Source organism: Schistocerca piceifrons, chromosome 3, assembly GCF_021461385.2.
Source record: "Schistocerca piceifrons isolate TAMUIC-IGC-003096 chromosome 3, iqSchPice1.1, whole genome shotgun sequence".
NCBI classification, from domain to species: domain Eukaryota; kingdom Metazoa; phylum Arthropoda; class Insecta; order Orthoptera; family Acrididae; genus Schistocerca; species Schistocerca piceifrons.
Genome location: NC_060140.1, coordinates 747,610,732 through 747,625,467, shown reverse-complemented (window position 1 = coordinate 747,625,467; position 14,736 = coordinate 747,610,732). Strand labels below are relative to the sequence as shown.

Genomic DNA, 14,736 nt, shown 5'->3' with positions numbered 1-14,736 from the left:
CACGAGCTTTCGACCAAGCACATCCGACTGCTGACGGACTACAGGTGTATCCTTTTATGCTCTAACTGGTGCTCACGATACCAACATAAATGGGGCCATACGTTGACTGCACGTTCGATTTGCCCGCTTCATCCTTGCGAATGCTGTATCCCACGCTACAATGAGCTGAGGGCTGTCGCCTCTGTATTTTGTCATCCACACACGCAGCTACGGTACCCTCAAAGCTGGTGGCATGGCACTGGCACAGTGAGATGCCGTTTACATAGGGCGCCACAAATTGTACGTCATGACATAGTTTTCAGTATGATATCAGCTGAGATGTTTCATATTGTTATTAATGTAACAATTCAAGTTGTGATATTACAGGGTATCGAAATTGGAGTCGACGTATGCCCATGCAAGGCAACACCGCCGGCACTATTGATGTCACAGCCAAAAGCTAGAGTACTTAATCATGCACCTGCAGTCCGTCAACAGTTATTCCATTTGACAATGGGAAAGGAACACTTGATTGAAAGCTCGTGGTACTGTAGCCACATGATGTGAATGGAAGCCTGAGAACTGTTTATTCAACTACGTACACAGATACTGTCGACAAAAATTTTTACTAGAGTTTTAACAATCCACTGTCGTTCATTGATACGATGCAGTGATGTACACTGATCAGCCAGAACATTACGGTCATCTGCGTAATAGCCGGTGTGTCCAAATTTGGTGTAACAGTGGCGACGTGTTGTGGCTTGGAAGCAATGAGACCTTGGTACGTTACGGGAGGGAGTTGCCACAACATCTGCGCACACAAGTCACCTAATTCTCATACATTCTGGGGAGGAGGCCGAAGAGCTCTTGACTCCATGTTCAGTCACATCCCAGATGTGTTCGATCGGGTTCAGATCTGACGAACTTCAACTGGAACTTCTCACTATGTTCCTCGAACCACTCCATCACACTCCTGCCCTTCCGACATGATGCATTATCTTGCCGTTGGGAAACATGGTTAATACTCCTTGGCTGTCATGGTCTCTTGCATGAGCCCCACTAGACGCATGGATGCCCACACGAATGTTCCCAGAGCATAATGGGGCTGCCGCCATTTTATATCCGTCCTGCAGTAGAGGTGTTAAGGAGCTGTTCCTCTGGGTTTGTACCCTACCATCAGCATGGTGAAGATGATTCTGGAATTGACTAGAGCATACAGTGCTCTGCCACTGCGCCAACTTTGGGTGCCGATGGTCACGCGGCCATTTCACTCGCAGTTGCCGATGTCGTGGTGTTAACATTGGCACATGCATGGGTCGTTGGCTTCAGAGGCCCATGGTTAGGAGTGTTTGGTGTACTGCGTGTTCAGAAACACCTCTACTCTGCCGGGCGTTAAAGTCTGATGTTATTTCTGCCACTGTTCGCCACCTGTCTTTTTTTACCAGTCTGCCCGGACTACGACTTCTGGCATCTGTAATGAGGGGTAGCCGCTCAACCCCACGACAACTGTATGTTGTTTCACCTTACTTTCGCCACATGTTGAAGACACTCAGCGCAGCAGTGCTTGTTCACTCGAAAAGTCGTGCAGTTTTCGAAATGCTCGTGCTGAGTCTCCGGGCCATCACAATCTGCTCTCAGTCAAACTGGGATAAATCGGGCTCCGTCGCCATTCTAGTCACAGACAGCATCGTGTATGTGCGTGAGTAGCAGTCATTCCCAGCAAGGTGACGCTGTCATTGCCTGGACGGCTTTATATCGATAGTAGGTTGCGTTCATAATGTTCTGGCTGATCAGTGTACGTGGCCATCACTGTATTTACTGCCGGCCGCGGTGGCTGAGCGGTTCTAGGCGCTTCAGTCCGGAACCGCGCTGCTGCTGCGGTCGCAGGTTCTAATCCTGCCTCGGGCATGGATGTGTGTGATGTTCTTAGGTTAGTTAGGTTTAATTAGTTCTAAGTCTAGGGGACTGGTGACCTCAGATGTTACGTCCCATAGTGCTTAGAGCCATTTGAAGCATTTGAACTGTATTTGCTAGTACGAAGACGTGCTGAAAAGTAATGAATCTGAATTTTTCGTGTGATAACACTTAAAGATTTTTAAAGAAAACGAACATTTTTAACAGTCGACATCTTTATTCTTGATGGCTACGAATCTATTTCTCAAGGTAGTCATCCTGGCGATAAACCAGAGAGACCAGAATGTTGATACTGTAGAATGTTTGACTTGGTGTTGGCGGAGCCACAGCCTCAGCTCTGCTTCCACCGCCTCATCACTATCAAAGTGAAGTACTTGAAGGTGTTCTTTAAGCGTTGGAAAAAAATGAAAAACGGATGGGACGAGGTCCAGGCTGTGTGGAAGATGATAAATGAGAGTGAACCTAAGGCGTCGGATTGTTGCAAATGTCACAGTGCCCACGTGTGAGCTGGCATTGTCATAATGAAGGAGAGGGTGCTCCATGTGCGAAAGAACTCTTCGAATTCGAAACTCGATTATAGCAGGCTGTTTCTCACGAACCGGCACAGTTATGATACATATCGCCTTGTTACACGCTAGAGTGTAGAGTCTTCTAGCGGCACAGGGTTGCAACTTCGGTCACTGAAGCTAGAAAGTCGACTGAGTGACGCACATGAGATGTAATACCTGAACCAATATTGAGAAGGGAATAAGAAATTTGTAGGGATTATTTTTCAGCACGCCACGTATTACTTAAAAACAGTGTAGGTAGCATTGCCAGTTAGGAGAGTAGACGGCAGCCAGCGTGTAGTAAGCGAGAGGACTGTGGAGTGATCGTGGTGAGGGCCCCGCAGGGTGGCTTGGGCCGGGACCTGCCTGCTGGCCGTGCTGGGGGCGGTCGTCATGTCGCTGGAGGTGGCGCGCCGCTTCGGCTCCAGGACCACCATGACCGTCGTCGAGTCCACCAACCACCCCGTGTACGAGGTCGCCTACCCCGCCGTCGTCGTCTGCGACAACAACCGCGTGCACTGGGACAAGCTGCTCGACTACGAGCGCAGGTGAGAGTCGCTGCGTGCACATCATGTGCACCTCAATTTCTCAGACCAATCATTACACTACTTGAATAATGGTAACAACACCAACAGCGGGATGGAATCCAATGTCATTGATTAAACACATGGTGTTATGCCAAAGCCCCATGAGTAGGCTGACATTCACAACCGCAACGACAAAGAGCAATGGATCATCAAATTGGAAAGTTGTCAAGCATGTACGCCAGCATGTGCAACGAACAGAGTCGTATGCAGCGAGGCCAAAATAAACTGGGTTCCGTATCTCCATAGTAGTAACATGCCCAGCATGGTCAGGCAACTCGTCTGACCGTGCTGGACTTGTTACAGTTTCAGTACAATTAAATCACTCAATGTTACGAAATAAGCACACTGGACAAGTCGGTACATCCGGATGGAATCCCATTACGGTTTTACAAAAAGTACTCAAGGCACTGTCCCCTTCCTGAGTTTGTATTTATCGCGAATCTCTCGTCCAGCCCAAAGTCCCTAGCGACTGGATAAAAACACAAGTGACTCCTCTACATAAAAAGGATAACAGAACTGCTCCACAAAATTACAGACCAATATCTGACATCGTTGCTGCAGTATTCTTGAATATCCTATTCTCAGTTCGAATGTAATGAACTTCCGTAAGATGGAAAAACTTCTGCCCACGAATTGGCAAGGTTTTTGAAAGCATCGGTTTTGTGAAACACAGATTTTCCCTTTCTCACAAGATATACCACGAAATATGGATGAAGGGCAAATGGCTGATTCCATATTCCTAGATTTTCGAAAAAAACTTTGACTCGGTGCGCCACTGCAGACTGTTAATGGAGGGGTCCGAAACTATGAAATAGGTTGCCAGATATGTGGGTGGATCGAAGACTTGTTAAGTAATACGACCCAGTACGTTGTTCAAATGGTTCAGATGGCTCTGAGCACTATGGGACTTAACTTCTGAGGTCATCAGTCCCCCAGAACTTGAACTACACTACTGGCCATTAAAATTGCTACACCAAGAAGAAATGCAGATGATAAACGGATATTCATTGGGCAAATATATTATACTACAACTAACATGTGATTACATTTTCACGCAGTTTGGGTGCATAGATCCTCAGAAATCAGTACCCAGAACAACCACCTCTGTCCGTAGTAACGGCCTTGATACGCCTGGGCATTGAGTCAAACAGAGCTTGGATGGCGTGTACAGGTACAGCTGCCCATGCAGCTTCAACATGATACCTATGTTCATCAAGAGCAGTGACTGGCGTGTTGTGACGAGCCAGTTGCTCGGCCACCATTGACCAGACGTTTTCAATTGGTGAGAGATCTGGAGAATGTGCTGGCCAGGGCTGCAGTCGAACATTTTCTGTATCCGGAAGACCCGTACAGGACCTGCAACATGCGGTCGTGCATTATCCTGCTGAAATGTAGGGTTTCGCAGGGATGGAATGAAGGGTAGAGCCACGGGTCGTAACAAATCTGAAATGTAACGTCCACTGTTCAAAGTGCCGTCAATGCGAACAAGAGGTGACCGAGACGTGTAAACAATAGCACCCCATACCATCACGCCGGGTGATACGCCAGTATGGCGACGACGCATACACGCTTCCAATGTGCGTTCACTGCAATGTCGCCAAACACGGATGCGACCATGATGATGCTGTAAACAGAACCTGGATTCATCCGAAAAAATGACGTTTTGCCATTCGTGCACCCAGTTTCGTCGTTGAGTACACCATCGCAGACGCTCCTGTTTGTGATGCAGCGTCAAGGGTAACCGCAGCCATGGTCACCGATCTGATAGTACATGCTGCTGCAAACGTCGTCGAACTGTTCGTGCAGATGGTTGTTGACTTGCAAACGTCCCCATCTGTTGACTCAGGGATCGAGACGTGGCTGCACGATCCGTTACAGCCATGCGGATAAGACGCCTGTCATCTCGACTGCTAGTGATACGAGGCCGTTGGGATCCAGCACAGCGTTCCGTATTACCCTCCTGAACCCACCGATTCCATATTCTGCTAACAGTCATTGGATCTCGACCAACGCGAGCAGCAATGTCGCGATACGATAAACCACAATCGCGGTAGATTACAATCCGACCATTATCAAAGTCGGTAACGTGATGGTACGAATTTCCCCTCCTTACTCGAGGCATCACAACAACGTTTCACCAGGCAACGCCGGTCAACTGCTGTTTGTGTATGAGAAATCGGTTGGAAACTTTCCTCATGTCAGCACGTTGTAGGTGTCGCCACCGGCGCAAACCTTGTATGAATGCTCTGAAAAGCTAATCATTTGCGTATCACAGCCTCTTCTTCGTGACGGTTAAATTTCGCGTCTGTAGCACGTCATCTTCGTGGTGTAGCAATTTTAATGGCCAGCAGTGTACTTAAACCTAACTAACCTAAGGACGTACACACATCCATGCCCGAGGCAGGATTCGAACCTGCGGCCGTAGCGGTCGCGCGGTTCCAGACTGTAGCGCCTAGACACGCTCGGCGACTCTGGCCGGCCCAGTACGTTGTCCTCGATGGCAAGTGTTTATCAGAGACAAGTGTATCGTCAGGTGTGCCCCAGGGAAGTGTGATAGGACCGCTGATATTTCTACATACAGAAATGATTTGGCGGACATGATGGGCAGAAATCTGCGGCTGTTTGCTGATGACGCTCTGGCGTACGTGAAGTTGTCGACGTTGGGTCACTGTACGACGATAGGATTGAGACGAAATTTCTAGTTCGTGTGATGAACACAGAAAACTGTAATGAGTAGGAGAAACAATGCCGTAATGTTCGAACTCAGCATTAGTAATGTGCTGCTTGACACAGTCAGGTCGATTACATATCCAGGCGTAACGATGCAAAGCGGTATGAAATGGAACGAGCATGTCAGGATTGTAGTGGAGAAGGCGAATGGTCGACTTGTTTATTGGGAGAGTCTTAGGGAAGTGTTTTAAAATATTGTAGGAAAACAGATGCTGCTCAGAATGACGTCAAAGTTGAAAGGAATATTATTGACGAAGGGGAAAACACTATAAAAAATAACGTAAATTTTACCACTAGATAGCGTCATAACGTAAATGGGTTCTGCTACATATGATAGATGAAACGCAGTACGACGGGTATGGTGTGAGTTGCACATTAAAACAACCGTAGTGTACAATGTGCGTGACCTTACAAGTTTGATATCCAACAGTTGTGGCACTGTTGGTGCGGTAAGGCCAACCATCACGGCAAGGTCTTTAGTTGTCCATGACCAAAACCGCATAAAAACCGACAATGACATCCATGTTAATCGTCCCGAGACCAAAAGCCGCATGAAAGACAACAATGAACTCGATGTTTAGTTGCGCTGAGGCCAGAAACATCATAAAAAGCAGCACTGAAATCGCGTTTTAACTGTCCTGAGGTCATAAATCGCATAAATAGCAACATTAAAATCGGTTTTTAACTGTTACGAGAGTGGCGCAAGACATGTTCAGTATGCTGTCCACCGTTTCCTGCCACAAATTGGAATAGAGAAACAGCACGTTCCACAACAGATCAGAATATCTCAGAGGTCACGTTCAGAGAGCGTTGCTCAATATGCGTGCTTTCAATTCAGATAAGTTTGTAATCGGAGCACTGGACACAGCAACTTTCAGATAACCCCACAGCCAGAAGTCACACGGATTAAGATCAAGTTATTTGGACAACCAGGCTTTAGGGAATTAACTGCTGATAATTCTAGCATTACTAAAATGCCTCTACAGCAGCCGATTCACTGGTTGTTTACTACGTTTAGGAGCGCCGTCTTGCATAAAAAGTTCCTACCCCACTCACACATCCATCCTGTTGAACGGTGGAAATGATGCTGGTGTGCGAAAGACTCTCATAGTATTTACCAGTGGCGGTACGGGTAACAGGATCAGCAGGACGGATCTCCTGGAAAAAATGTGAGCCGGCCGCTGTGGCCGAGCGGTTCTAGGCGCTTCAGTCCGGAACCGCGCTGCTGCTGCGGTCGCAGGTTCGAATCCTGCCTCGGGCATGGATATGTGTGATGTCCTTAGGTTAGTTAGGTTTAAGTAGTTCTAAGTCTAGGGGACTGATGACCTCATATGTTAAGTCCCACAGTACTTAGAGCCATTTGAACCATATTTGAAAAAATGCGACCCTACGATAAGCGATGCCGACAACCCGCAACACACAGTTACCTTTGCAGAATGTAGTGGTACCATTTGAGGTGCGAGCGGGTTTTCCGTGTCTATATTCCGCAATTCTGTGTATTGGCGATTCCTTGGATATGGAAATGGGCTTTATCTGTCTACGTATCTTCTGTGGCCATTCATTGTCCACTCTCACGCGAGCAGTAAATTCTATGGCAATCGTGTGCATTACTGGTAGGTCACTATGAAGTAACTTCTGAGCATAGATAACTATGTACGGGTAACAATGCAAAATGTTTGGTAGAATTTTATGCACCGTGGTCACAGGCATGTCCAAAGTACGGGCAATTCACCGTGCACTGCATGCTTTCACATCACTGCCTGACCCCTTCTGCAACCCTGTGGCAACATCTTCTAGCGTCGGATCAATTATTTTCCTCCCTCCACCACTTGCACTTCAAAAGGACATGTCTTTTCGATTGTTGTAATCATTTTCTCCAGAGCCTTGACAGACGTCGAACAAACCCCTTTTTCTTACCCCTCAGTGCCTAGAATTTCTGCAAAACTACTAGCGCACAGTTGCCGTTCTTGTAAAAGAGCTTTTCCAGCAGCGCGCAATCCTCCATTGAGACAATCATGCCGAGCATCTCAACGCAAACCGAGGAACAGCCGTGTATACCGTCTCTATCATGTTGCATATTCTGGCGTTTGCAGCGCCATAAAATGGTAAAATATTCGTTAAATAATTTTTGTTTCCGTAACGTTTCCCCCTTCTCCGATGATATTCCGTTCAAATCTGACGCCATTCTGAACAGTGTCCCTTTTTTAATACAGCGTTTTGAAACTGGAACTTAAACATCCTCTACAAAATTAGTGCGACATTCTTGAGTATTGCTCCAGTGTCTGGGATCCCCACCAGGTTGGATTAAAGGAAGACGCCGAAGCAATTCAGAGGCGGGCTACTAGACTGGTTAGCGGTGGGTTCGATCAGTACCCAAATATTACGGAGATGCTTCAGGAACTCAAATGGGAGTCCCTGGAAGGAAGGTGGCGTTCTTTTCGAGAAATGCTACTGAGAAAATTGAGACTGATTTTTGACAGCAAAGTTGATAAGGGAATAAATGTACACTCTTGTTGTTCTAGAGTGGACATCACATATTATCCTTATTACATGCTTGTGTGAAACGAACAGTTTCTTGGACAATGGCAGGTTATCAACAAATGTGAAACCTTACGACACTAGTAAATGAAAATAAGAGAACTGTCAACGTCTTGACAGTTTCGTTTCCGAAATATGGTATTAATCGTTAACACACACGTTGCAAGGGTTAGAAATTTGAGAATCTCTGTAGTATGCGACATCCACTTCAGATTCTTACCAGTATATGCCCCTAAGAATCTAAAGTATTCTCTTTTATTTTTGAATTGCTCCCAGACTTTAATTCTAGTAGATTGGACAGACTTGTGCAGTCTAGGATTACAGGTACAGTATTTCATCTGTCTTCAATGACAGCCCTTTTCCTAAGATCTATTATTGATTTTCAAAACTTTCCTTTACATTTCAGGAGTTAAAGATAAGCTTCATTGGAACAGAAGGAATTTGCATAACATAGTTCTTTAATTCAACCTTCACCGCATTATCGACAAGGCTTTAAATGTGGGCCAGAAGCTTGTTGAATACATCTCTTCTAATTTTAAGGGCCTGAAGTCTTCGAGGTTTTCTAAAAGCGACTGTAGCTATGCTAGGAGACATAAACGTGCGTATTTATTTTCAAATTTTAAACCCACCTATATCAATATCTCAATTGTAGCTGAAGAATGTGGATGTTCCAATTCATGTTTTACTATACCTCTAGCTCCAAAAGCTAACCGATATCTACTTTTCAATATTTAATTGTTTTAGTACTTTTTATAGGTTACAGAGTTCTATGAGGAATGCTGACTTGGATGTACTAGTCTTGTCAGAAGTTTAGTGATTAAACGTTTGGATTGAACCATCTGTTGAAGATTTAAAATAATCCTTAGCGGCCATTTCAGAAAGAGAGATGATGATGTTTCTTTTCCTGTATCCTATAAAGAGGGGTCGATAAAATGTAGACACTTTTTATAGTCAACATTAATGGAACAAAATGACATACCATTACAATTCTTGCACGGGGGGAAGGTTATTTTACGTGTTCAAACTTACCCCCATTAGCAGCCAAACAACATAGATGCCGGGGAACTATTGAGTGAATAACTGGTGTCAGTGTTGCCGGTGTGATAGCCACACAGAACACCTCGATGGTTTCTCGTAGCTCGTTCAGTGTAGCTGGAGTCTGATGATAAATTTCATTTTTCCAGGTGCACCATCGATAGAAGTCAAGAGGTGTAAGGTCTGGAGACCGTGGTGGGTACTCAACAGCTCGTCTTTCGACTTATCCATCGTCCAGGCAGATTTTGATCCAAGTAGGCTCTTACATCTCTCGGATGACAGGTAAAATCTATGATTGCAGCATTTGAAGAAACATCTCAGCAGTCACGGTACCTTCAAAGAGAATGAGCCAGTCAAACGGCGCGATGACAGACCACACCACACATTAACACCCGGTAGATTAACATGTTTGTCCACGGGCACGTGAGGATTTTCAGGAGCCCAGTACGCGCAGTTGTGGCGGCTTACAGTACCGTTCAGTTTGAATTGCACCTCGTCAGACCAGATAACCATCTGTGCAAACCGCTCATCCTCGCGACCAGACCACTTGCATAGTCCAGCCTTCGATTCGGGTCATCCGCATTCCTTGCGTAGAGCGATCCTGGAATTTACACTTTCCACTTCGCAGCCTTCAGTATTCATCGTACGCTTGATCGAATTACATTACTTTCATGTGCACACTGCTTCGAAGGTTTTTGAGGTGACCAAGTAAAATGTTGCAACACAGCAGCGCTGGAAGCTGGACTTATTGATGTTTCCTTATGCACATATTGTACAGTACCGTCGGCACCCCTCCCCCTCCTCCGCCCCTCCTCCCATCCCCCCCCCCCCCCCCCCCCCCCCCCCCGCTGTTTGGCATCCAGGCCAACATGTACGCTTGGCTCTATGCCACGCACTAATTGATGCTGTAACAGTTCAAAGGTTCCGGCAGTTCCTTCTAGTTATTCCTACGACAGTACTTTCATCCAGATGGCTTATGTGTATGCGGATAATGTACAGCTTAGGTAGAAGGTGCAGTGAACTTCATTTGACAATTTTACATAATGTGATGATGCCTAACCGCGGCGAAACGCGTTATTTTTAAATAAAAATAGCGTTGCAACCGTGGCGGTTCTATTTTCAATATATAACAATGAAAACTGGTCGCTGTATCAATCAGCCAAAGATGGAGTGGAATGAATACTACGATTACTAACGTTGTTGAGCGCCATCTGGTTTATTAACTGTCTCACTGTCAGAGCGTTGGCTGCAGAAGGCACCACTGTTGCAGGCAGCTGTCAGAGCTGGACGCCGACACGCGCGCCGTGTTCCGCAGCCTGGTGACATCGCTGGCGCTGATGGAGTGGGCCGACTTCGACCTGTTCACCCCCAAAGACCTCGCTAATTACCGTGCCCTCGACACGCTGTCACACGTCAACTTCTCCGACGTCATGAAGCAGGTACGCTCTCTGCTTGCTGTCAGTGACAATGCACAGGTCTGGACGTGAGTAAGGCTGCGATTATCGTCCTGCATGACCGAGTAAGCGAGGACAAAATACGAGGTGGGGCGAGCACACCCTAACTGGATAGGCTACCCGCACTAGTTCTTGTGACAGAGCATAGAAGCCGTGACCGAATACGTAGTACATAACTTCAAACACATTACACGTGTTACTATCCGTGTGACACTGCAGCCAGTACGGGCTTCTTATTTATGGTGTGTCTCTCTCTGTAATCATGCAGCGCGAGGCAGCCAGTGTAGTAAGACGTAAGATTGAAACCAATGTTTACACATTAAAGAAACGGGAAGGTCTAAAAAGCCAAGTATGGAGTATTTTTCTGTTGGTTGTAGATGAAAACATTGCGTCTACTGGGTACGTATCGTGCATAAACTGCTCCATTTTATTGTTTTTCCAGTCGGGAACCACTCATTTAAAGAAACACAGTTGCAAGAAACCTCTCAAAGATCGTTTCTTTGGCCGTCCTTCCGTTATCTTAATATGCTTGAAACAAATGAAAAGCAGGAAGTTCTTAACAATGTGCGACAAATGTGTGCAACGTACGCAGGTACAACATTCAATCATTAACATAATCGGTTTTGCATAGTTAGTGGAAAGTGTATTATAGAGAAACGGGAATGTTGTGACTCGTATAATATTTCATTAACGTAAAACATCTCGTTTTTATGGGAACGGGGGTCGGGGTGTTTGGGGGGAGAGACCAAACAGCGAGGTCATCGGTCTCTTACTGGAATGTTTCGATGATTTCCATATCAGTTCTGTATTACTTGTCTCTTTTGTTTATTATCATAGATCCTTCAAGTACTGTGTCATCACCACCCAGAAAGAGAGCCCGTTTCAAGGAATGGAGGAACAACAGATCATCCGCAGCAGATGAAGTAGATCTGTACATTTTAATGCACCCCGGAGATGATACCTTAAAGTGGTGGAGCAGACATGAAACAGATCTGCCAGGTTTGGCTGCAGTTGCAAGACGTATTTTATGTATCCCGGCAACAAGCACACCTAGTGAAAGGTGCTTTAGTAAAGCCGGCATGTTACTAACAAATTGCCGCAGCCAATTAAATCCGGAACGCGTTAGTGATTTCCTGCTGATCAACAATAACTATAATTTTGTTTATGTTGCAAACAATTGAAACGTATGACAAGTTACGTCTGTAAATGTTTAATGTTCATTGTATGCTTTCTTTATGAAGATGGTTGTCTTCTAGATTACAGGGAAAGCACTTATTTAATGTTTCTTATAAATGAAAGGAAAAATATCTCTTTTGTTTGGAAATGAGACTCGTCTTCTATCTGCGATTGTATTGAAGGGTGCGTACGTGACCGAGCCGAGTCGTGTGGGGCCGGACACGAGCTGCTCGGTCCCCCCGTCAACAGGCGAGCCTCCCGGGTTCGATTCCCGGTGGGGTCAGGGATTTTCTCTGCCTCGTGATGGCTGGGTGTTGTGTGCTGTCCTTAGGTTAGTTAGGTTTAAGTAGTTCTAAGTTCTAGGGGACTGATGACCATAGATGTTAAGTCCCATAGTGCTCAGAGCCATTTGAACCATTTTTGAACAGGCGAGCCGTGACCGGTCAAACACTGAGCGTTGCAGCACTCTAGCTGCGATTATCTTCCATTTCTCTTAATGACGTCTTTTTCCAAAGTATTTAGAAAAATGTAATGTACGAGAGAGCAGCGGCGGCTGTTGTGTAAGAGCACAAGAGCACGTGAACACCCTAACTTTTAACACATTTCGGATTTATTGGTTAAACGTAATGTGAATGTGGTAATCTGAAATCCGCGGCAATGACTCTACTGCGCTGTCCGCAGCTCGTGGTCTCGCAGTCGCGTTCTCGCTTCCCGAGAACGGGGTCCCAGGTTCTATTCCCGGCGGGGTCAGGGATTTTCACCTGCCTCGAGGTGACTGGGTGTTTGTGTTGACCTCATCATTTCATCATCATTCATGAATGTGGCGAGTCTGGACTGGGGAAAGGTCGGGAAGTTGTATGGGCGCTGATAACCGCGCAATTGAGCGCCCCGCAAACAAAACACCATCATCATCTACCGCGCTGTGCAACATTGCTCCTCTAGACTCAGTGAAAATTGGCATCAGAGTCGTGAACACACCTTCACTTGTGCCCGTTCTAAGGAGCTTCTGCGCTTGCGCAGCTGGCGTGACGTAATTGACAAGGGGCCAAATACTTACTGATTTGATCAACAATGTGCACTGTTCGCGGCGTGCACTGCTAGCCCTTACCACCCAACTACAAATTTGTGTCATTTCCACCAGGTGGTTGCACATTGCAGCAGACATTTATCCACGTTCGCTTGGCATAAATCCTGCACAAGCTTTAGCACACTCCTTAGATATGCCAATTCACTCACTACACAGTAAAATTAGGTCGGTCATCAGTACATATTATAGTTATACTGGCAGAAAAACCTATTTTGTGGGATTCTGAATAAGGATATAGTACATTAAGTTTTGGATTTTATCATATAGAAATCCATTTGAGACGCTGAGAACCGTAAAGCATATCATTGCCGATTGTGAGACTATAGCATTTATTCATGCTTTTGACAGCATTTGATCTTATGGTGTGTCAGATTTATCTGTACTGTAGGCCAACAGTGTATGTACACTCCTGGAAATGGAAAAAAGAACACATTGACACCGGTGTGTCAGACCCACCATACTTGCTCCGGACACTGCGAGAGGGCTGTACAAGCAATGATCACACGCACGGCACAGCGGACACACCAGGAACCGCGGTGTTGGCCGTCGAATGGCGCTAGCTGCGCAGCATTTGTGCACCGCCGCCGTCAGTGTCAGCCAGTTTCCCGTGGCATACGGAGCTCCATCGCAGTCTTTAACACTGGTAGCATGCCGCGACAGCGTGGACGTGAACCGTATGTGCAGTTGACGGACTTTGAGCGAGGGCGTATAGTGGGCATGCGGGAGGCCGGGTGGACGTACCGCCGAATTGCTCAACACGTGGGGCGTGAGGTCTCCACAGTACATCGATGTTGTCGCCAGTGGTCGGCGGAAGGTGCACGTGCCCGTCGACCTGGGACCGGACCGCAGCGACGCACGGATGCACGCCAAGACCGTAGGATCCTACGCAGTGCCGTAGGGGACCGCACCGCCACTTCCCAGCAAATTAGGGACACTGTTGCTCCTGGGGTATCGGCGAGGACTATTCGCAACCGTCTCCATGAAGCTGGGCTACGGTCCCGCACACCGTTAGGCCGTCTTCCGCTCACGCCCCAACATCGTGCAGCCCGCCTCCAGTGGTGTCGCGACAGGCGTGAATGGAGGGACGAATGGAGACGTGTCGTCTTCAGCGATGAGAGTCGCTTCTGCCTTGGTGCCAATGATGGTCGTATGCGTGTTTGGCGCCGTGCAGGTGAGCGCCACAATCAGGACTGCATACGACCGAGGCACACAGGGCCAACACCCGGCATCATGGTGTGGGGAGCGATCTCCTACACTGGCCGTACACCACTGGTGATCGTCGAGGGGACACTGAATAGTGCACGGTACATCCAAACCGTCATCGAACCCATCGTTCTACCATTCCTAGACCGGCAAGGGAACTTGCTGTTCCAACAGGACAATGCACGTCCGCATGTATCCCGTGCCACCCAACGTGCTCTAGAAGGTGTAAGTCAACTAGCCTGGCCAGCAAGATCTCCGGATCTGTCCCCCATTGAGCATGTTAGGGACTGGATGAAGCGTCGTCTCACGCGGTCTGCACGTCCAGCACGAACGTTGGTCCAACTGAGGCGCCAGGTGGAAATGGCATGGCAAGCCGTTCCACAGGACTACATCCAGCATCTCTACGATCGTCTCCATGGGAGAATAGCAGCCTGCATTGCTGCGAAAGGTGGATATACACTGTACTAGTGCCGACATTGTGCATG

The 14,736-nt window shown here is 47.0% G+C and overlaps 1 protein-coding gene across 1 annotated transcript in view; it reads left to right on the top strand.

Moving 5' to 3' along the window:
* The first annotated feature begins 2,834 nt into the window (after window positions 1-2,834).
* Window positions 2,835-14,736, top strand: part of LOC124789033 (pickpocket protein 19-like) — a 117,189-nt gene continuing 105,287 nt past the window's right edge. The window contains exons 1-2 of the mRNA XM_047256322.1: window positions 2,835-2,989; window positions 10,602-10,770. Coding sequence (XP_047112278.1) covers window positions 2,835-2,989; window positions 10,602-10,770 — 324 coding nt within the window. The remainder of the gene's footprint in view (window positions 2,990-10,601; window positions 10,771-14,736) is intronic.